The 22,845-nt window shown below is 47.5% G+C and overlaps 1 protein-coding gene across 8 annotated transcripts in view; it reads left to right on the top strand.

Moving 5' to 3' along the window:
• kmt2e (lysine (K)-specific methyltransferase 2E) overlaps positions 1 to 22,231 on the top strand; it is a 45,091-nt gene extending 22,860 nt beyond the window's left edge. For 2 of the 8 annotated variants that reach the window (XM_083758276.1, XM_083758275.1), the window contains exons 6-25: positions 1,375 to 1,562; positions 2,440 to 2,478; positions 2,608 to 2,808; positions 3,760 to 3,890; positions 4,033 to 4,150; positions 6,163 to 6,272; positions 6,801 to 7,065; positions 8,753 to 8,857; positions 10,780 to 10,851; positions 11,952 to 12,134; positions 12,324 to 12,659; positions 13,084 to 13,389; positions 13,658 to 13,811; positions 14,642 to 14,859; positions 15,416 to 15,472; positions 15,561 to 16,412; positions 17,099 to 17,370; positions 18,738 to 18,817; positions 18,906 to 18,985; positions 19,821 to 22,231. In XM_083758276.1, coding sequence (XP_083614402.1) covers positions 1,375 to 1,562; positions 2,440 to 2,478; positions 2,608 to 2,808; positions 3,760 to 3,890; positions 4,033 to 4,150; positions 6,163 to 6,272; positions 6,801 to 7,065; positions 8,753 to 8,857; positions 10,780 to 10,851; positions 11,952 to 12,134; positions 12,324 to 12,659; positions 13,084 to 13,389; positions 13,658 to 13,811; positions 14,642 to 14,859; positions 15,416 to 15,472; positions 15,561 to 16,412; positions 17,099 to 17,370; positions 18,738 to 18,817; positions 18,906 to 18,985; positions 19,821 to 20,879 — 4,826 coding nt within the window. In that variant the 3' untranslated portion in view covers positions 20,880 to 22,231. Of the gene's footprint in view, positions 1 to 1,374; positions 1,563 to 2,439; positions 2,479 to 2,562; positions 2,809 to 3,759; positions 3,900 to 4,032; positions 4,151 to 6,162; positions 6,273 to 6,800; positions 7,066 to 8,752; positions 8,858 to 10,779; positions 10,852 to 11,951; positions 12,135 to 12,278; positions 12,660 to 13,083; positions 13,390 to 13,657; positions 13,812 to 14,641; positions 14,860 to 15,415; positions 15,473 to 15,560; positions 16,413 to 17,098; positions 17,371 to 18,737; positions 18,818 to 18,905; positions 18,986 to 19,820 lie in introns of all 8 variants that reach the window. The other 6 variants (XM_083758273.1, XM_083758272.1, XM_083758270.1 and 3 more) reach the window with 4 other exon arrangements.
• Positions 22,232 to 22,845: the final 614 nt, after the last annotated feature.

Below are 22,845 nucleotides of genomic sequence, written 5' to 3'. Positions count from 1 at the left end.
CTGTGTCAAGTCTGCAACCACCTCCCCCTGCAGACATGCTGACACCTGCTGGGCAAGTGACTTCACTGCGTCTTTCATGGAATTGAGAGATGGGCTCTCTGCACACAGTCCTGTGTGCAGGGCGACTGTGGCTCAGGAGGTATAGAGCAGGTCGTCCAATGATCCATGGGTCGGCGGTTCGAATCCCGGCTCCTCCTGTCTACATGTCGAAGTGTCCTTGGGCAAGACACTGAACCCCAAATTGCTCCCGATGTGCTGGTTGGTACCTTTCATGGCTTCCGCCGCAATCAGTGTATGACTGTGTGTGTGAATGGGCACAATCTATTTAAAGCGCCTTGGATAAAGGCGCTATATAAATGCACCATTTACCATTTAGTCCTCCTACTTCTGATCAGATTTCAGATTTTCTTTTCTTATTGAAGGGATTAGATGCAGCATCTAATTTTCAACGGAGACCCATGGAACGCGAGCAAGATGCATAAAACATACAGTACATAGACACAGATGATATTATATACATACATATACACAGACCCTCTCCCAGCCACCCCACCAGCAACCACATCATCAGCTGTTAAACAACAGAGGAAAGAAGGGCACAGTGCAAATACATCCGTGAATGTGCCATTGCTGGTCAGTTCAGAAGCATAAACGAGGCGAATCAAGATGTGAACGTAGGGAAGTCCTAAAGCGACCGAAGGATGAAAGCGATCTAAGAGATAGATGAAGGTCATTCCAATCAAATGGGGTTTTGTAGCAGGTGTTACCGATGATACTAATTAAGGCTTTGTTCCATTTAGTGTACAGTTGGTTCTCAAACCTTTTTTTAATTCCCAGGACCCTCATGAGAGCGCAACCATTTGTACACTCTTCAGAGTTGCACAGCACCCGTGCGGCGCCATTTGGAACCCACTCGAGGACACTTTGAGACCCACTGGTGTAGCGGAGTGTCTCCAGTGAGCCGTCGTGCACGGTAGCGGGTGCACACGTTTGGTCCGACGTGCTAACAGTCCTACAGTCATGAGTCCGACCGACACCCTACCAAAAAACCCAACCCTAAATCTAACCTCACAGGAAGCCAAGCGTTAGTTTTAACCTGCCACCGGTTAGTTGTAACCAGCAGCGCATGTCGGGAGCGACGGCGTTGTCGAACTAATGCCTGTCGGACTGTTTGTATGTCTAACCAAAATATGCACCCCCCACAATAGCAGCACCCTGACTCTGTACGACCAGAATGGAACGGAGCCTTCATTAGGGTCAATAGTGGCTTCTTCCTTTGATATATATTAGTGGCATTTTAGTTATCAGCGGTTATTATACAATGATTCAGGGTGGTAAATATCCACTGTGTTTGTCTTATGGCTTGTCACCAAGACGGGGACACCAGTGCCACGGAGAGCGGCGACGAGGTCCCCCTGGAGCTGTACTCTGCCTTCCAGCACACGCCCACCACCATCACCCTGACCACCGGACGCCTGCATGGTGGCAACAAGCTGGTGGAGAAGAAGAGGAAGAGGAGCGGCGACAAAGACAGCCCCGCCGCCTCCGCCCGAGCCAAAAAGGTCTGTGCCGCGTCTTATTAGAGACCTGAGGACGATTCTACAAATGCCTTCTGAATCCTGATAGTTTTCTGAAAAACCCTGTTTCTATGTCCGTGGTTCTCAAGGTTTTTCCATGTCAAGCACCCCAAAATATTATATGTAATTGGCCGCCGACCCCCCCCCCCCCCCATCTGAAAAAATGTTGTTCCAGGGACCTCCCCAGAAGCAAAGATGAGTTAAATTGTGCGCTCTGAAATAATATATATTCAACGATTTGCGACGCATTTTCACGATTTTCCAAAAATAGCAGATCTACAAGCTCATAGCGTGCCACCGAGTGGTGCGCTACGAGCTTGTAGGTCTGCTATTTTTATGCTAAAGTATAACATAATGCTTAAAACACCAAGAGGAGTTCCTGTCCAGAATGGGTTAATTTAACCACGTGATCCTTTTTTCTCTAGGCATTTCATGAATAAATCAAAAAAAATAGCTGTTCTACAGGCGGTCAAGTCAAGTGTTGTGTATTGCAACTTTAGATGTCAGATGTTAAAAATGGCATCTAAGAGTTGCTTGTGGCTAAGCCTACTGATAAATTAAAATAGCATCAGAGAACCAATTGAAAGTCATGGGGCAGTCCTTCATGTTGGGGTGGTATTAATAATAAACGTTATTGTCCCGAAGGGTATTCGTCTTCCCATCTCTTATGGGATTGGTTTTCAAAGCAGTGGGCGTCGTGTTTATTACCACTGGTTTTCTCCGGCATCCAAGCCCCATTCATTGAAATGAGGTTTTCCCAGACGCATCAGTAGGCGAAGTTCAGACCGTTATTATGAACAGTTGTTAAATTGATGAGCATTGCCAACATATTCAAGTTTCTGTCCCATCTTTTTTTTCGCAGGCCTTCCGCGAGGGCTCCAGGAAATCCTCCAGAGTAAAGGTGGGCTCACGAAACACACACACGGCACACGAGCAGCATCGGTGTCATCCTGTTAAATATTAAAAACCTTTTTAACCTTTTCAGCCGCTCTGTCCCCTCCTCCCTCCCTGTCCTCTGTCCCCTTGGCAGGGCGCGGCGCCGGAGCAGGAGCTGGCGGAGCACCCGTCCCTCTGGGAGAACAAGATGAAGACGTGGATGGAGCGCTACGAGGAGGCCAGCAGCAACCAGTACAGCGAGGACGTGCAGATCCTGCTGCGCGTCAAAGAGCAGGGCGACGGCAAGAGCCTGGCCTACAACACGCACCCGGCCTCCTTCAAACCACCCGTGGAGGTAAAGCACACACACACACACACACACACACACTCGTGTGTATATCCCATTTTGACCTGAGATCAGATTCTAAAAATGTCTTCTACATCCTGACAGTTTTCTGAAAAAGCTATGTTTCTTTTTTTCTTTTTTTTCTTTTTTTTTATCCCACAATTTTGTAACCCATTTTTCACCCCTGTGTCAATCATCTAATGTGATCCTGGGCTCTACACACCCTCCACCAACCTAGTCCCCATATATGGGGGACAAGGGGAGAGCAACGGACTTGAACTTCCTTCATGTCCCAAGTTGCTCCTTTACACCTGACAGGGGGGAGTTTCCCTGGTTGGACGTAGCGTGTGGAAGGAAGACGTTATTCCAACCAGTTCCTTTCCCCTCCATCAGGCACCCCGGCTGGCCAGGGGGAGGCAGTTTAGTGACCAGGATTACTGCATGTTTTTTGTGAGGGTACCTACGAGGGTAGCTATGTTTCTATGTCAGTCGTTCTTCGATTCTTCAAAAATAGCAGACCTACAAGCTCGTAGCGCGCCACTCGGTGGCGCGCTATGAGCTTGTAGATCTGCTATTTTTCAATAGCTAAAGCATAACATAATGCTAACACCAAAAGGGGTTCCCGACGTCCAGAATGGGATATACATACACTTTATATAACACATTCCTCGCCATTGGTGTAAGTCTACGTCAAATGGTCCTTTTTTATAGTGGTTATGACCAATCGTTTAGTAATGTAATAGCCTTGCAATCGATCTGAATTTTCATTTCATTTCACTTCATTAGGACATCATTTTTTAATGGTAGTGATTCAGGGCTGGAGGCTAGTAATGTACTTTAAAAAATGTCCATTTTGATCGGCGTGCGCATCCACACGTCACTGTTCCTTTGGATATACCGTTCAATAGGCGACCTGTTGACTCATGTCCTGTTGTCTCTCTCTCTCTCTGTCCTCTGCAGAGTCAGGTCCAGAAGAACAAGAAGATCCTCAAGGCTGTGAGAGACCTGCCTTCGGACGCTCTCATCATCGAGTACAGGGGGAAGTTCATGCTTCGGCAGCAGTTTGAGGCCAATGGATACTTCTTCAAAAGGTCAGGACCGTGAGTCAGGAAGATGCCTTTATTACTGTAGCTAAACGAGACTCGCCATGCATTTGAGTTTATTTTATTTTAATTAAATGTAATTTTACCGCTGCATTTCACACCTTTCCTTTCCCGTGTTTTGCTTTCCCAGGCCCTACCCATTTGTATTGTTTTACTCTAAATTTGACGGGCTGGAGATGTGCGTGGACGCTCGTAGCTTCGGCAACGAAGCTCGTTTCATCCGACGTTCCTGCACCCCAAACTCTGAGGTGAGCATTGTTTTTAACCAGTAAAAACCACATTGAGACTAAAGTCTATTTTACAAGTGTGAACTGGCCAAGAGAAGAGGCAAAATGAGTAACACAGCTCTGCCAGCAACAATAAATACAAGACAATAACAGGACTGACATGTGACATTCAGAATCACAATACCCACTAACGAAGAAGCTCAAAGGAAGAACAGGAACGTCTAATAACACAACCAATAAAGGCTAATATATAAAAACTAAGCAACGGAATTTGCCAATAAACAAAAAGGCAAAAGAAGCAACAATTGCTATACGTCAAAGCAGGAACATTGTTTGGGAAGTGTGCCCATGGCAATCCTTTTAAAGCTCACTAGGGGAATCACAGAAGCCAGTTTGAGTCTGGTCTGTAGGTCATTCCATGACCAGGGTCCGAAAAAAAACAAGGTTCTTTTTTTCTCTCCCAGATTCAGATTTTGTTGGGGGCACGACATAGCGCAGCCAAGCATTTGATCTGAGGTTAAGAGAGTTTTGGACAAGTTCAAATTTAGTAGGAGATTTCCAAGAATGGCTTTGTAAGTGAGAATATTCCAATGTAGCAACCTTTTTTGCGAGAAGCAGTGGAAAAGCAGGACTTCATTCTATAGAAGAAACTCAGCGTGAACTTTAGCTTTGTTTTGCTAAGGCATCGATGTGGTGTTTGAAGTTTAACTTATTGTCAGAGTCGTGATGTTTGAGGGGACATTGACTAGGCTATTTGGAGAAAATGGCATGGCCTTGATTTTATGACCATTTAATAGCAGTTTGCAAAATGGTGTAATTGTAGAGTTTGCTCAGGAATACAGGTGTATATTCTTTCCACAACCTCTAATAGACGTGTCATTATTACTATATGTACTCACATTGATCATGAGTTTGACCTCAACAGGCAGGAATAGTGATACCAAATTGTGATGGCGATTAACCAAATACAGATCTTATTTGGTTGTCAACCAAAGACAATCAATCCTAGACGTACTTTTCAGTCTGTGCATGCTACCTTTAGGGCAGGGGTTTTCAACTGATTATGAACCAGGGACCACCACCCTGACTGAGAATCAACCTGGGAGTGGGGACCACTGTTGTGTTGGGAGGAGGGATATGAGCATTGTGTGGGTGGGAAAATTAACCTTCCATATTAAAATCATGTTGCTATTGTAACTTACTGTATGTATGAGCGAGCAGACGCATGCAATTCATTATGGGCACATTTCCTTATAATGGTGACTCAACCAGGCAATCCAGTACAGTTTCTACCTAGTCCCTTTTCTGTGGAAGTTCTTGACGTCCGACTTCCCAGTAACTGACAACATCGACACGTCATCATTATGTCACCACGTCATTTACTGCATTGTTTCTCAACTTGTGGTCAATACAATAAATTAATATACAAGTCTTCACTTTCCTACATTACTAAATGCATGGCATCAGGGACCACATGGTATTGACCTTCACGGACCACCATTGGTCCACGGACCACCTGTTGAAAACCCATGCTTTGGGGGATACTATCAGGAGACATGTTGGACCACATGTCTGACATGGCACAAAGACACTGCACTTTATCTAGTGTGTTTATTTTGACTTCAACTTTAACTTTTTTTTTGTTAATTTGAGATTCCTCCCTCCCTCCGTACCTCAAAAACCGCACTGAAAACCCACCTGTTTAGACTAGCCTTCTCAAGCTTTGACTAACAAAGTTTTAACAGTTTTATTGGTTTTAATTCTTATCTTGTACTTGTTTTTCCTAATTAAGCTGTCCTTCTTATGTTCACTCCCCTGGCCCCCACACATGTAAAGGATCTTTGAGTACTATGAAAAGTGCTATACAAGTCCCAGACATTATTATTTCGTTTATTCCTTTTTCCATTTTATTTTAGATTATTTAGATGATACCCAGTGTCCTATGTAAAGTGCGTTATACATTTTAGCTTTATACTATATGATAAGTATGTTACAGTATAAACCCATTGATGTTTTTCTTCATACTCCCTCAGGTGCGTCACGTCATTGAGGATGGTATGCTGCACTTATACATCTACTCATTGAGGCCTATCATCAAAGGCACAGAGATTACCATTGGCTTTGATTTTGACTATGGCAGCTGGTAAGTTGTATGGAACTCAAAAAGCACGTTAATTATTATTATTAAAGGCTATAGAGCGTCGCAGTCCTACCCCCTTTCATGACGACGCCAGGCCCGGGAAATAGTTTCCAATGCATTTTTCCCATAGACATTTCAAAACGTATTTATTTAAAGACCTTATAAGCGTCATAAAAACTCTTGTCGTGACAAATTATGACAACAAACACAATATTTTGGACCAAACAAATACTTACAAAGAAGAAAAAAAAAAAAAAGGGTTGTAACCTGCCGTTTTCTTTCTAATTATTTGTTCAGCCCGAAAAATTGTTTGTTGTCATGATTTGTCACGACAAGAGTTGGCTTTGTCCGCGGCGTAAACGTCTTTGAATAAATACTTTCTGAAAAGTCTATCAGGAAAATGAACAGGGATTTCTTTTCCGGGTCTCTCGAGGGAGCGCGACTGCGACGCTCTATAGTTTTGCCAAGAACCTCTTGTCTACCGCCCTTTCTCTGTGTAACTCTTCTTTTTCCTCCTCCTTGTTCTTTTAGTAAATACAAGGTGGACTGTGCCTGTTTAAAGGCCAACCCAGAGTGCCCGGTGCTCAAACACAACTCTGAACCCACGGAGAACCTGGGCTCCCTGAGCCGGCGCCGAGGGAGCCGCAAGGACAAGGAGATGCTGCCGCACGACGTCGACGACCAGGGCCACGACCAGAACATGGACCTGGACGGCGAGGGCAAAGCCAAGGCCATGATGGTCGACGGCAAGCAAAGGAAACTCTCTCCACTGCGCCTTTCCATCTCCAACAACCAGGTATGACTGCACCCCCCCCCCCCCCCCCCCCCCCCGCCACCTAGCTTGAAAAGTATTACTATACCCATCAAATTCATCACCCCTTATTTTACCAATGTCACTCATTGTGTTTCTGTGGTCTGTTTAGAACGCTTTGCCACAATTCACATTTACCTGTGCTATGCATGGCATTCTTTTTCACTTCTTTGCATGTATTTTCCATGGTTAGACAGTAGACTTTATTTTTTTTTACATACTTTTCAGTTCCCTGTTTTCCTTGTCCAGAAAGCACCATTTGGATGGCATGGCACCTGTTGCATTATATTCCTCTGCTGAATATTTGAACAAATATGCCTCATTGCGCAAAATGCAGTGGAATCTCTTTATGTAGAGGTATCTCTTATGTGACTTGTTAGTACACAGTTTTTTCATTTGTAATCTAAAGCGGGATTTAAAGGACCACTTAATGATCATGATAAAATTGCACCATTTTGTTTTTTCTACTGTTTGTGTCACATAGGAGGGCTGTGGGCAGTTCAGAAACCCGTCCACAAGTGACAACATTGTTGTGGAATCCAAGCTAATAGAAACGGCAGGCTTTCTATTCCTGAAAAGTTGCAATGCGAAAATAGAAGCCATCATTCTCACAATAATACAATAATCTCTCAATAATCACAAAAAGAAAAAAATAACTGCCAATAGCCCTCCAATGAGACACAGAACGAGTAGAAAACAATGGTAGTATTTTATCATGAACATTAGTGAGGGCCAATTATATGAAGATAGGTTGAAAAGTGGTTAAGTGGTCCTTAAAAGCAGATTTTGATTATGCGGAAACCATAGTGTAGTGTGCAAATGTGAAACACAGATACCGGTATACCCCATTTAGTCTTGTTTGTTTGGCCTTGTAGAAACCAGGCCATGCTAATTGCTTCAGCAATGGAGATGGGAAAGTGGAGATGTGATTTAGGCAGCTAGGCAGTTAAGTTGAGTTGAGTTGAATGTTTCGTGCAGACACTGTGGTATAACAAGAAAGGTGAAGCAAGAAGATGTCCCTGGAGAGATTTCATCACTACCACACATTCTCACTCAAAGGGCATTGCACAATAGGGAAGACAGCATTGGCCCAAAGTTGCATTGGAATATTCTTAAAAAACAAAACAAACATATACTGTAAGTTTGACTACGGAATTAACAGCACATGTCTGTAGTGTGGTTCTTTTTACAAGTCCTCAAAATGTAATTATTACATATTATTCTTGTTATTGTTGTACAATTCGTTTAGCTGTCTCAAGTGTTGTATGACAGCCCCCCCGCCCCATGCACATTGTACGCCCGCTGCCCACATCAATCGGTCTGTGAATGTAGGATATGGCAAAGTTGGAACGGATACCTCGAGAATCACAGGTCTCCTCCTAGAAAAACAAGGTGCACATCTAATTTTTCTTTACCTCAGCTGATGTGCTTGTGTATTAAAAGACGAGCTCTGAGCAGGTGTGTGTGTGTCTGTGTGCGCACGCACAGCACAGTTCCTCAGCAGTCTCTTTAGACTACCCCTCTACTACTACTACTACTACTACTGCTACTGCTACTACTATTACTACTACTACTACTCTTGACTAACGCCCTCTAGTCTGTAGACAGACTGATTGAGCAGCAGCCATGATAAAGCGCCACCCCCCCCACCTTCTTCCCCCTCCTCTTACAGGATCCTGACTTATTTGAGGATCTAGAAGACCACGAAAGGTTGGTTAGCAATGAAGTAGAGATGGAGTCAGAGGAGCAGAATGCGGCAGAGAGGAGAAGGAAACTGGTAAGTGTTGCCATAAAGCTTAGAGAGGGGCCTCCAGCTTCTGTTATACGCTGCTATACGCGCTAGCGGACCCACCCCCATGTGGCGGAAACGCCTCTAAAAGTGAAACTGAGCTGCCCCGCCCCCATTACGCTGCGCCCCTGTCGCTCGAGGTGTGGACTCCCCTGTCTGTCTGTCTGTCTGTCTTGTCAGTCGGGCGCTGGTGTGTAGACAAGGGGCAGGTGTCCTCACTCTATTGATTGTCTCTTCCTTACCTACCTGCCACCCCACCAGTACCCCCAGTCCATCACGTGATGCTGCTGTGCTGTCAAAGCCCCCCCCGTATTTTTTTGCTCAGCCTTTTTTTGTTTAATCTGTTTTTCTCCTCGCTCACTCAGTCCGTCCTGCTTTACTCCTCTGGAGTAGTAGTTTCATCCGTGTTTGTCATCGTTCACGTGTCATTTGCATAGTTCCCCCCCCCCCGCACCACAACACACACGCACGCTCACACAACACGACACAAAATGTTTAAATGATAACGGGCCTCCAGTCCATACATACATGGACCCCCCCCCCCCACCCTCATGAGTGGGAACGAACACAAGAGCTCGCTGGGACTCGTTCATACTGGAATGCCCCAGTGTGCATTATTATAGTTTTCAATATAGCGCTCACCGGGCAGTGGTACAGGCCAGGGTTTTGAACTGGCCAATTACTGGTTCATCCTCTGTGTCCCTGCCAACAAAACCCTGTGTCCCTGAGATATGGGGTCACAAACACACGCTTGCGTTAGCACACTACACTCTCTCTCTCTCTCTCTCTCTCTCTCTCTCTCTCTCTCTCACACACACTCTGGAAATTACCCTGCAGTCAGCTCCATTTCACACGATAGACCCAAAGTGTAAAGTGCTGACTCATCCTTGGCCAACGTACAGCCCTGCTAATTGGCCAGAGAGCAATGGATGGAGTGAGGGAGAGAGAGAGAGAGATGGAGCCACGGCCATAGTGATGGAGGGAGCTCCAATACTCTCGAGCGTTAACTTGGAAAGCAACACCTCTGTGTGTGTGTGTGTGTGTGTGTGTGTGTGTGCTTGGCACGATATCTCAACTACTTGTACATAACAAAAGCCACTTTTGGTTGTAAAAGGGTAGAGAGAGTGTTGCGACTGTCTAATCCCCCACCCCCCCTAACACAATGTATCCCTTTGTAGTCGTCTTCAACATCTGTTTGGGTCACTGGTGACGGAGGGAATGTCAATTGCTTAATCATTAGTGTTTTTTTCTTTCTTCTGGGCGGGAACCCCTTTTGGTGTTTTAACTAAGCATTATGTAATACTTTAGCTATTGAAAAATAGCAGATCTACAAGCTCGTAGCACAACACTCGGTGGTGTGCTACGAGCTTGTAGATCTGCTATTTTTGAAAAATCGTGAACATGCGGCACAAATCTTTGAATATATATATATTCTTTCAGAAGACAATTTTATTTTATTTCGACGTCGGGCCTAAATGGCCAACATAAAAACATGTTTTTACTGGTTAAATAAAGAAATAAAATTGCATAAAGACTGTGGTGACATTTGAAGAGTGGTTACCTAACAGATGGTTGTTTTGAAAACCTGTGGTAGGGTTAACCCCTAAACCTAAGGGAAAGTGGGGTAAAGGTTGCAGAATGGCAGCATTCCTATCTCCTACTTGACAAAGCTGAGAACATTTTCTCATATTATAGAAGTCTTAACTTTTGCGTGACATTTTAAGTGTCACCTTAGTTGCAACCTAGTTCGTTCCGAGGTGGTCTGCTAGCTAGGCTTATAGTCCTGTCGAACTCCTTCCCCCCCCCCCCCCCCCCCCCCCCTCTGGTCCCAAATGTTCTTGTGTTGAGTGTTGCCGGAAGGCCGCGTGTCTTCTAAACTGGGCTGTGTCTATTTCATTGAACCCATTCAGGCCAACCCAGCGGAGCAGTCCCATCTGCCTGTCGGTGGGGCCTCCAGCTGGAAGGGATTGAGGCATAAGGAGGTAAACTTGACCCACATGGATTATTGTTCTCAATCGACCACGACTGATTTCAGTTACTTGGATTGACTGCAGAGACCACAGCAATGGAATTACGTTGTGCACCGAAAATAGCCAATCTATAAGCTTATAGATTTGCCATTTTCGGTTATTAGTTATAGTTCGGATGAAAGAGTAATTGTAGTGTTCAAACTAGCAATAGAATAGATTCAATTTACGAGTATTTGAAATGGTAAAGCTAGCTATGGAATGACTGTTCAGAAGCGTCTTCCAAAAACCCTAATGATCTCGGATATATCGTGAATTAAAAACTTAAATCTGAAATTTCTTCGACTGGAATGTTTAGCATAGCTAACTATTGTGCTAATTGTTGAGGAAACGGTTTAACAAATTACACAATTGGGACTTTGGCCCAACAATGGATTTCAGTAATGAGATTTAGCTATATTATGTTATAATTTAGCTATTGGAAAAATAGCAGATCTACAAGCTCATAGCGCGCCACCGAGTGGTGCGCTACGAGCTTGTACTGTAGGTCTAAGTCGAAGAACATAGCTTTTTCAGTAAGCTGATGTAGAAGACATTTTTAGAATCTGATCTCAGGTCAAAATGGGTTAAACCATTAACTGACACTTTTACAGAGCCACATCTTCAAACCTGACCGCTGCGGTGACATTGGCCGTGTCTCCGTATGGCTTAATTACTTTTTAACGGTGTTGTGATTTGGTGCTCTTTTTTTTTTCTTCTGGTGAACGCAAGTAATCCCCTTAAGAAATGAAAAAAGGGTATTTTTGGCACAGACATGCACATAATTGATAATATAGACACACCACGCATTATAGTTGATAAACGCAGTACTACAACATAAAGCTATACATGTTGGTGACTTCTGCCTTGTTTTCTTTTTTAATTAGCCTTTTTTATCGTTGTTATTTTCTTCTTCCTTGTCTGCCCATTCTGCCGTTCTTTTTAGCTTATTTTATGCGATGCCTATTAAGCGGTTGTAATCCCTACACCTGTGACCGAGTGAGAGTTGTAGAGCTCCGTTAACGCAACTGTTCTCGTGTCTCATCTTCTCCCTCTCTCCTCCTGGACATCTGCAGACGCGGGAAGAAAGGAAGATGGAGGCCATCCTCCAAGCCTTCGCCCGCATGGAGAAGAGGGAGAAGCGGAGAGAGCAAGCCCTGGAGAGGATCGGCACCAATAAGTCCGAGCCCGGGACCACCCAGATCAAGGAGGAGCCTCCCACCACCCCTGAGATGGCGGACTCCCCCGCTGCTGTACAGGTAAACCAACAGCCAGTTTATTTGCTCAATGCACCCATCTTGTTTTTTATTTTCATCAACATTTGAGTTATGTCAATCATTTGATGCAGTATTTCATGGCACGATAATATTGTGACAGACCCTACTAATTAATCATATTGGCAGTCCTGTTTATCTTATGAAGGACATACGCTATTTCTTATCCCTCAGCCACTTCTGGAAGTGAAAGAGGAGCCGGGGCTGAAGCCGGCCAAGGTCAAAGGCTCGAGGAATAGGAAGAGTTTCTCCCGGAACCGAACGCACATTGGCCAGCAGCGGCGGCGAGCTCGCACCATCAGCACCTGTTCGGACTTGCCCCCCGGCTCTCCGGGGGAGTGTGGTGTCGAGCCCCTGGCAAACGACACTCTGGAAGGAGAGACGCCCAGAGACGCTCCGGAGCCTGAAGCGATCCCCTCTCAAGCCGAAGACACCAGCCCTCCACATAGCAGCAGCTCGCCTGCGCCAGACAGAAACCGCTCCGGGCAGAAGAACTTCAAAACTAAAAAGGTACAAACATTTCCCTCCCCCCTCTCTATTTCTCCCTGTACACCTCGGACTAATACTAATCGGTCATCGGTTTAGTTAATTAACACAATTTGTGCCCAAGATGTCCACAGACGTCCTAGGAACTATCCCATGCAGTGTACACGTCTTGGGGGGGGGGGGGGGGGGAATAAAATTATATACAAAAAAATAAAAGCTAAATTGGATGGGCACCCCATGTCGCTATTTTGAGAGAATGAAAGGGCACATAATGACACTGTATGAGTGTATCAGGTAGGATCGGCAGCTCTAGATATTAGTCTAGGATATTATTACATGGTTAACATTTTAGGTGTATTGATTCGATTGTGAGCACACATCGTTAGCTACAGTCCTAGTTCTGACTTTTACAAAAACATCCCTCTCTACCATCCATGTCTTTCTGCAGCAGCACTATGTGAGCGACTGGATGGGGGAAAAGCATCACGAGGTGCGCATGGCGGTGCGGACGCCCGAACCTGTCCCCGAGAGGCCTTTGAGAATAAGCAGTGACCCCGAAGTACTCGCCACCCAGCTCAACGCCTTGCCCGGCATGGTCTGCACGCCGCCGGTCTACAGCACGCCCAAACACTACGTCCGCTTCTCCTCGCCTTTCCTGGCCAACCGGAGCCCCACCACGCCCGGGGTGCCCACGGGCCGACGGCGGTCCCGGGAGCTGCCCGAGACGCCGCAGACCACCGGCAGTTGTAAAAAGGTACATACAGCGTCCTTACTTTGGCTTTACTAAGCGCTTGGGGATTCGTTCTTCACAAGACTTGCATGTTTACACTTAAGAACTTGTTGTGGAATGGGCTGCTATAAATTCCACCCGCCCACCGAGATAAAAAGAAGCGGTGGGTAGTATCAACAGAGCCAGGTCTACTCTCGGATTCAGGTGCTTTGAAATAAAGTGTTGGAATTTCTCACTAGAGTGTGGTGCTCTTTGCGTGACTAAATCTTCTCTCTCTCCCTTCTCCCTCCAGCGATGGCTGAAGCAGGCCCTGGAGGAGGAGGGCTCCACTAGTCCAGCCAGACAGCCCAGGCTGATCATGCCCACTAGTGAAGGCCCTCTCAGCCCTCAGATCAATGGAGACTCTGACAGCCCGCTGCCCTACAATGGCAGCTGCTCGCTACCAGGTGATGTCAATGTTGAGCGATATGATTCCACTTTATCGTCCGCACGCAAGTGGGATAGTTGTCTTTGGTGCACATGGCATTAAACCACCACCAATACTGAAATCTATGAAAAGAATAAGAGCATATAAAAGATAAGGATACAAAGAAATATGAAAAACCGACAGCCGATTTTGAATTTAAAATAGTGCTTGAAACAAATAAAGACCATTGGAAAAAAACGTGAGTTCATCATGTCAAACTGAGCGAATAAAGAATGAGAAACGACACGAAGAACGCTCAAGGATTTGTCAGTGATGTCACTGTTAAGTTATGCAGCGCGGAAGTAGCACAGACTCGAAGCCGTTCACAAACGAGGGGCTAGCTTCCTGCTGGTGAGCCACAGAGACATGACATCACTGTGGAATCCTTGTTTTTTTTTACGTCAACTTAGAAGGTTAAAAGGTTCTATTCAGGTATTATATAACTGAAATCCCGGCCACCTCGTGGACCGTTTTAGAGCATCTCAAACTTTATTTATAAAGCATATATTACAACGACCAATGGACGAACAAAGTGCTGTACAGGTTTAAAAGAGCAACAGATCAACACCAACACAATTTTGAAGGGAAAAAATAAAAGAAGCTAAAAAGAAACTATTACAAAGCTACACAGAATATACAATCAAGCGGTGTCAAAGGCTATAGTGAGTCTTTAGTAGGGATTTTAAAGGCCTCTAATGAGGGGACAGAGCCAACATGGAAGGTTGGGCCGTTCCACAGTCTAGGGCCGGCCACCGCAAAGTACAGAGCAGTACAAAGTTGTGACACTGTCGTGTCCCTGTTCCTTTCCAGAGTTGCCCACGCCTCTGAAAAAGGCTCTGGACGCCTGCATGTCGGAGGGCTCCACGCCCTACGGCTCGCCTTGTGCTACGCCCACCAGGGCCGACCAATCGGAGGTGCCTCCTGCGATGCTCCTTCTGGCCACGCCGCCGCGACCCCGCAACGAGGAGTCCAACACGACGGAAGCCCTGCCTAGTACCCCAACGCACACACTTAGTGCCCCTCAGGAGGTAAGAAGCCCTGCCTAGTACCCCAACGCACACACTTAGTGCCCCTCAGGAGGTAAGAAGCCCTGCCTAGTACCCCAATGCACACACTTAGTGCCCCTCAGGAGGTAAGAAGCCCTGCCTCGTACCCCAACGCACACACTTAGTGCCCCTCAGGAGGTAAGAAGCCCTGCCTAGTACCCCAACGCACACACTTAGTGCCCCTCAGGAGGTAAGAAGCCCTGCCTAGTACCCCAACGCACACACTTAGTGCCCCTCAGGAGGTAAGAAGCCCTGCCTAGTACCCCAACGCACACACTTGGTGCCCCTCAGGATGTGAGCCTTCCTCTAGAGCGAAATCAAAAAATCACACTCATGTGAAGTGAGGGCCGCTCACTCATACATCAGCCAATCAAATCGGCACATTCCGTGCTGCAAACTCATTCCATACTCATACACACAAACACGCAAAGCTGTCCATAGGAGGGCTTATCGCCCCTCTTGCACTTCCATAGTTAACAGCCCAGCCAGCAATAGGAAAACCGAATGTCGGGATTTACATGGGTCCTTGTGTTCACAGAGTGAATCTTCAATGGACAGCTCCCCAGAGGGCAGTCGCAGACCCAGCACCCAGGAGGTAGTGAAAATGACAGAAAAATAATAGTGATATACATAATAATGCATTTAATTAGTATAGTACTCAAATGGTTCTCTCCTTTTCTCAGCCTGAGCGTCCTCCCTCGCTGCTGTCCTCCCCCTGCACGAGGCCCCCCAGTGCAGACGGGCCCTCGACGGAGGCCAAGGTGGTTTCGGTGCCCCAGAGTCCCCAGCCCTCCACCGCCGAGTCCACCACAGACTGTGGCGGAGGAGGAGAGGACCGGGGCGACGCTGGCGCCGCCGTGACAGACGTCAGCGGCGAGGCCTCTCCATGCACAGAGCCGCCGGCCTCCTCGTCCTCTTTCCCTGGCTGGATAAAGAGCCCCGAGAGAGTCCCGGCGTCGGGGCCGACCGGCCTCAACTTCTCTCCGATCATCTCCAACCTGAGGGACCTCACCCCCTCGCACACCCTAGAGCCCCTGGTCCCGTCTCCCTTCAGGCCCGACGGGGCTGCAGCGGGGCCCCTGGTCCTGGTCCCGCCTCCCTTCAGGCCTGAGGCCGCGGGGGGGCCCTTGGTCTTGGTCCCGCCTCCCTTCAGGCCCGAGGCTGCAGCGGGGCCCCTGGTCCTGGTCCCGCCTCCCTTCAGGCCTGAGGCCGCAGTGGGGCCCCTGGTCCTGGTCCCGCCTCCCTTCAGGCCCGAGGCTGCAGCCGGGCCCCTGGTCCTGGTCCCGCCTCCCTTCAGGCCCGAGGCTGCAGCTGGGCCTGCAGCAGCAGGGACCGCAGCCATCGTTCCGTTGGTGGTGGTGGTGGCTGGAGGCGGGAGCAGCAGCGTCCCGGCTCCTCCCTTCGTTGAGGCCCAGGGCCAGCTCTTCTACCCGTGCTCCGAGGAGCAGGCCTCCCTGGGCTTCTCCCGCTCGCTTAGCGCAGACAGCGCAGGAGAGGCGGGCGGTTCCGCACAGAATCCCCCGCAGAAGAAAAAGGTGAGCAATTGTAGCATTCGCCCCGCTGGTTCTTTGGTTTTAATCCAGTGGTTTTTCATATCGAGGTCCAATATTTAGGAGAGATAACAGGCAAATGTTGATCAAAATCCTTCTACGTTCTCTAATTGTGAAGACTTCTTTTAAATGAAGTAATGCATAGGCCCAGGCCGTAGCGTAACGGTCTGGGCACCGGACTGGTGATCCAGTCGCGGTGTGCCGCGGGTTCGACTCCCGGACCCGACACGGCCTTTACCGCATGTCATCCCCCCATCTCTCTCCCGTTTCCTGTCAGCCTACTTTCTATCCCTTAAAAAATCAATAAAGGCGTAAGCCGCAAAAAAATATCTTAAAAAAAAAAAAAAAAAAAAATGAAGTAATGCAGATGTTTGGTTTAATTTTACACTCTCAAAGAGTTAAAGATCTATAAGGGTACATTTGGTTACCAACTCTTCATCATTTAGCATGGGGACCACCTGGAACCCCCTCACGGACCACTGGTGGTCCCCCGGAACCAATGGTTGAGAACCACTGTTTTTAATCTTAAACTAATATATTTGTGATGTCATGCCATTCTTATCCAGCAAGAAAAAAAGAAAAGCAAATGCTGCCCCCTGCTGGTCATAGGTGGGACCATGCATGCGTAACCATGAATGACATCACCGTTTCTGTCTCTGTTCCGTTCCCAGGTGTCCCTGCTGGAGTACAGGAAGCGTCAGCGCGAGGCTCGCCGCAGCGGCTCCAAGAACGAGTGCAGCTCTCCCGTGCAGTCTGCCGTGCCACCTTTGACCGTGGACGCCTTCCCTGTCGCCGCCGAGGTGACCCCGGAACCCCCACCGCCTCCGCCGGCGCCACCGGTGGCCCCCGTCAACACCGCCCCCAAGGAGGCGCCCCCGGCCAGCGAGGAGCTGGAGAACCCTGCAGGAGAGAAAGGAGAGAGGGAGGGAGGAGAGGGACAGTGGTATGCACTACTACTTAAACAAAAAAAAACAAGGGGGTTTAGCTAGTGGTAAACCCCCTTATCCCTGAAATGTGAAATTTACATCAACACGTTGTGAGCTTGTTGATCTGCTATTTGAACTATATTTTTCAAAATAGTAAAAACAAGTTTAGGCATAAGGGGTTTAGCACTGACAAAAATAGGGCCCATGATCTTCAACCGATTGAGTTGCCGAATTGACCTGGATCACCTGGCCTTTTCATATAGAGCGCCGAAGTCCTGACGTCACTCGCTCATCCCCTGGTTCACAGAAGTAATTTCTCCAAGGAGAATGACATGGGCTCATCTTAAAATCGTCTCATATAAGAATTGTGGTCCAAAAATAAACAAACTTGTCTCGAAGAAATTGTCGGGGAGGTGTCTCTGTATCGTTTACGACCGTCAGTCAGTCATATTTCATGTAGTCTGTTTCTAGCGAAAATGTAACTAATTCAGCAGCAGTAACAATAGCGTTTTCTCTCAGTCAGTTGATTCTACATATCCAGGTTGTGGCCTCCTGGTGGCGCTATAATAGGCCAATGTGAAAAGGGTGCCATTTCTTCCTACGCCTTGGATGGCAATTGGATGTTTTGAGGCATTTTGTTCCAAAAATGTGTTTTGCAAAACTCCACCTGTTGGTGGCGCTATAACAGGCCAATGTGAAAAGTGTGGGATATATTCCTCAGCCTAGTAGGAAATTGCACTCTGTGTTCATGATTTGAGGCTTTTTGTTCAAAACGGGCCAATCCTGCCAAATTTGAAAGCCAATGTTAGCCAAGTAGGATGGAATATGGAATATGAAATATCGGACAGATCCGGCTTGAACACATGACTATAAAGATACTGTGTAACGATTTGCAGGATTATATAGTAATATAAAAAAAAATGTTTTTGCCTCCTGGTAGCGCTATAACATGCCATTCTGGAAATCTGTCATCGACCGGGTTAACGGTGCCGGAGATTAGCTGTACACAGAAGGACGGACGGACGGACACACACACATGGACGGAGTGCAAAACATGCTCTCTCCCCATGCCTTCGGCCTGGTGGAGACAATAAAAAGTTCATGAACCAGTGCCCTCTACTGATATTGATCAGACTTTGATGCTCTATTACGCAAATGTATCATTTATTCCCCGTGTTAAACACCTATACATCCAGGAATTTATTAATGAAAAGCTTAATAAAATTCAGCTCAAGTAAAGCCTAATCTGGCTTCTATAGGCAGGCAGATTTTGAATGACGGTAACGCAGAAGGCAGCTACCTAAACCCAGTGACTTGCAGACATAATTCATGCTCTACTGAAAATAAAGTTCTAATGGCATTTTTATTTCTTCTCCCCCCTCAGGACTTCATCCAATTCTGTGGAACAGGCCCGAGAACGTGGCTACCACAGAGCTCTGCTGCTCAGCAAAGACAAAGACGCAGGTGGGCTAAGAGAGACAAACGTCTGGACCATTGTTGGTTTTTCATCATGTTTCATGTCATTGATTTCCGACGTGGTTTTGTTCTCCAGATGGCGACGCTGAGGGAGGCGATTCCACAGCAGGGGCAGAATGTCAATCACCGGGTCTTCAGAAAACCCCGACGAAAGAGGTAAGCCGTCCGATGCACGTTTACTTATTTAGGCATGTCGACGATCAATTGTCACATTAATAATTGCAATTAAACGATTTTAACACTTTGCCCGGGGTTATTTAATCCATTACATTATAGCGCCCATTCGATTTATAAACACGGACCCCTTTTACCCGCGGACCGGATGTTGTTGTGAATGTGTGTGTAGCAGCTAACAATAGCCACACCACTCTAGAGTCGATCGACAACAACGGGAGGTAAGAATAAATCTATCGCGACTAGCGACTGGACAACAGGATCTTTTTTCATAATTAGACGGGATGATTTAGATTAATGTTTTAAGATATTCGTTTTCATCAGCTAAACAGGGGAGGGAGTTTTTCGATGACGTCTCACTCTTACGCAACACCGAGGATTGCCCAACAGGCGCTCCTAGCTGGTGAAGCCATGCGATCCGTTCTTATATCAATAAACTTCGTCTTTTGGACAATACTTCGTCCTGGGTGTCGGGTGTTACTAATAGAAAGGACAAAGAACTTCGTCCTGGGCGTTGGGAGTGTTAATTCTGGTTCTTTTGCATTGAACATTGGAACATTAACAATGTGTATTTCCGTTTGCCTTTTAGGCTTCGTAATCAGTTAATCACTAATTGTGCAGAAATGACAAATAACTTAAATATGCAAATAAGTAACCGACACATTTAATCATTTAAAACATGGGAAACGATTGACTATGCAAAAAAACGTAGCATTGCGATTATGTAATGACTGTGACAGGCCTGTATATATTGCAGATCACCTTCATGTATTCAACATTTGGAACAACGCTGTATCCTCTCTCCTCCCTCCTCCAGCCATGTTCTCCTGGCTCCGCCGGCCCGGCCCAGCCCTCCGCTCGGCCGGCCAAGGAGGAAGACGGCGGCGGCGACGGTCTGCCTCGGACGCCCAACCCGGGCGGCCAGATGCCGAGCAAGCCCGCCGGCGGCCCCAAGCCACCGGCCCCTCTGACCCCCACCAAGCTGCTCCCCTCGTCCTCGCCGGTCCACTACCCCGGCTCCTCCTCCTCCTCCTCGCTCCTCCACTCCCCCAAGCCCCCCCAGGCCGCTGGGTCGCCCTTTCGCGGCCAGAGAGCGCTGTTCTCCTCCCAGTCTCCGGTCCTCCTGCCCCAGCTGGCCGCGGCTCCGCCGCCGGGCCCGCCGCCGGCTCCGTTCCTTCCGCAGTACAGCGCCCAGAGCGCTCCGCCCCCGCCACCCCCTCCCCCGCCGGCGCCGCCGGCCTCCGCGGCATATTTCCCTGTTGGACAAACGGCCCCCTCGGCCTTCTCCGGGTTCAAGTCGGCCGTGACCTCGCCCTACCCCCCCCCGCCGGCGGCGGCCCTAATGCAGACTCTGCCGCACAGCTTGCACTACCAGAGCGCCGGCACCCCGCCCCCACCTCCCCCTCCCCCGCCACACCCCCCGCAGCAGCACGCCACCCCCATCCAGCAGCACCAGCTCCTACTGGTGGCGGGCTCACCCCCTCCGCCCCCTCCCCCGCAGGCCCAGCTCGCCCCCCAGCAGCAGCAGGCTCCGAGCGGCGGCGGCGGGCCCCTCTTGTCACTGACTCCTCCCCCGCCGCCTCCACCCCCTCCTCCCCCTGCCCCTTCAACGCAGGCGCCACCCCCCCACCACTTCCAGAACTTAGGGGCCTTCCAGCCGACCCTGTCGGTGCCCCCTCCCTCCGCCTACCCGCCGCCCCCCCATCAGCAGACGGGACTGCCCCCCCCTCCGCCTCCCCCGCCCCAGCAGGCTCTGCCGGGCCCAGGACAGGCCCCACCGGCGTCCTCCCAGATTCCCAGCGGGTCTCGTGGGGCTCCTCCTGCCCCCTCTGCCCCCTTCCATAGCTCCGGGTACCTGGGTACAGGGTGGCACTGACCTCCCCCCGCTGGCAGGGCCCGGCCTATACCTATGCCCCTATGAACTCTGCCTGAGAGGGGCCCTCCTCCCCAACAGCGTATGTATTATATAAGCTGTAGATATGTTTTCTATGTACCTGAACACACAACATGGCCAATGGAAAAACAGCTGGAGAACGCGGGATACAAGGGTACTTTTTAAAACGAAGCGAAAAGAAGATGGAATTTGGAAGTTGCAACAATCTTTTGAGAGACAAAAAAATCTACTTTGTGTAAACTGAAGATGGACTAATCCCCCGGTGCTCATAACCCTGTCTCTGGCCTCCCTTATAGTTTGATATAATCCTCTCCTACTGCGATAGAGAGACAAGCTCTCTGTCCAGTTGTCTTGTTTTGGACTCCTATTGTAAGGCCCCCGCACTTTGTATCAAATGGACATTCCAGCCTATAGCCCTTTTCCTTCATTTGTCTCTTAGTCCTTTTCACCTCGCTCTTCCTTCCTATCCTTCCTGTCGTCTGCTCTCTCTACACCCATGTACTTGTTTTATCTAGCAAGCTTATTATAGCAGAAAGAAAAGCTTTTTGTATAGAGAACGAACAATAATTATTTTTTTTATTCCTCTCTGTGTAACAACAAATATTCTGTGCACCGCTGCAGAGATTTCAGAAAAAGGCCCCTTCTGGGAGACTGCTTCTCTGCCCTAGGAGGCTGCACTCACACTCTGTGTGTGTGTGTGACTGTGTGTGTGTGCGAAACTGTACGTTTGTGTTTGAGTGAGTGTATGGAGGTCACGTGCCTTTCTGTGTTTTTGTCACGTCTCACTTGGAGTGTCGCATATAGCGAAAAGGAGAACGCGTGAACGTGAAAGTGAGGAGAGTGTGTGCTGTAGTCTTATTCGGTAGACAGAGTGAGGTGTCACCCGTAGGCAGGATGTCGGCGGTTTATTTTTGAATATCAATGGTTCTTTGTAGAAAGTGTAATTTAATGTATAGGTGGTTACTCCAGCTTTCACCAGGAAAACAGGTTGTAAATATTAGCTTTTTCTTTTTTTTCTATGCTTGTACAATTCGCTCCCATCCCATTTTCTTTTCTTTCTTTTTTTTTCTCTCTTTTTTGAATATGGTTGTAAATACGAGCGCTCTGTTGGCAAAGCTGAATGTTTTCTGTGACAGTAGCATTATTTTTTTTATTTTTTTTCCCTTCAAAGTTCTGGACTCTTCAACTTTGTCTCTTTTTTTATTATTATTATTATTTGTGTGTGTGAGTGTATGTTAGTTCGGAGGGGAGAAAAGACTCACAGAACACCGCACTGGTTGGCTATTTTCATGGTTCATTATAATAAATCACTGTAATGACAGTTTTATACCACTTGTTGTCGTATCCTGTGTCTCTCTGTCTCGTCTAGGACCGGGTAAACGCTAAGCTCGCTATTCATCAGCAGAGGACCACAAGCAGCTGTGTGTGAGAGAAATCACTTTATTTTATTTTTCCTTCCCTTAGCCAATGGACAACCAAGGGACATTTAGATCACTTGTGGGGTGGCACAGGAAATGCTTATTCTTACTTATAGTGTGTGTTAATTCATATAGAAAGGTGGTTTTCAACCAGTGGTCCATTGTGGTGGGGGGGTGTCCACATGGTCCTTAGCTAAATGGAGAGTTGGTAATACCAACTCATTTGGATACCAACTTGGTATCCAAATGGACCCCGTTTAACTCATTGTACGCTCTCAAGAGTTCAATTATTGTTAAACATCCGCATTACTTAATTTACAAGAAGTCTACACAATTAGAGACTGTAGAAGAATTGTTAATTTGATCAACGTTTGCCTGTTGTCTCTCCTAATGGTACCAACATCAATACAGCGCGGAATTGTGGACGAAATCTTATCCAACGCACAACAAAATATGCTTTAGTTTTGGGTCTGAGAGGTGAAATCTCATCAAATGGTGGTCCATGGCGCAAATGCTGAATAAACAATGGG

The sequence above is a fragment of the Protomyctophum parallelum genome (assembly GCF_964188405.1).
Source record: "Protomyctophum parallelum genome assembly, chromosome: 22".
Classification (NCBI taxonomy): domain Eukaryota; kingdom Metazoa; phylum Chordata; class Actinopteri; order Myctophiformes; family Myctophidae; genus Protomyctophum; species Protomyctophum parallelum.
The sequence above is the reverse complement of the archived record's forward strand: the minus strand, read 5'-3'. Positions and strand labels throughout refer to the sequence as shown.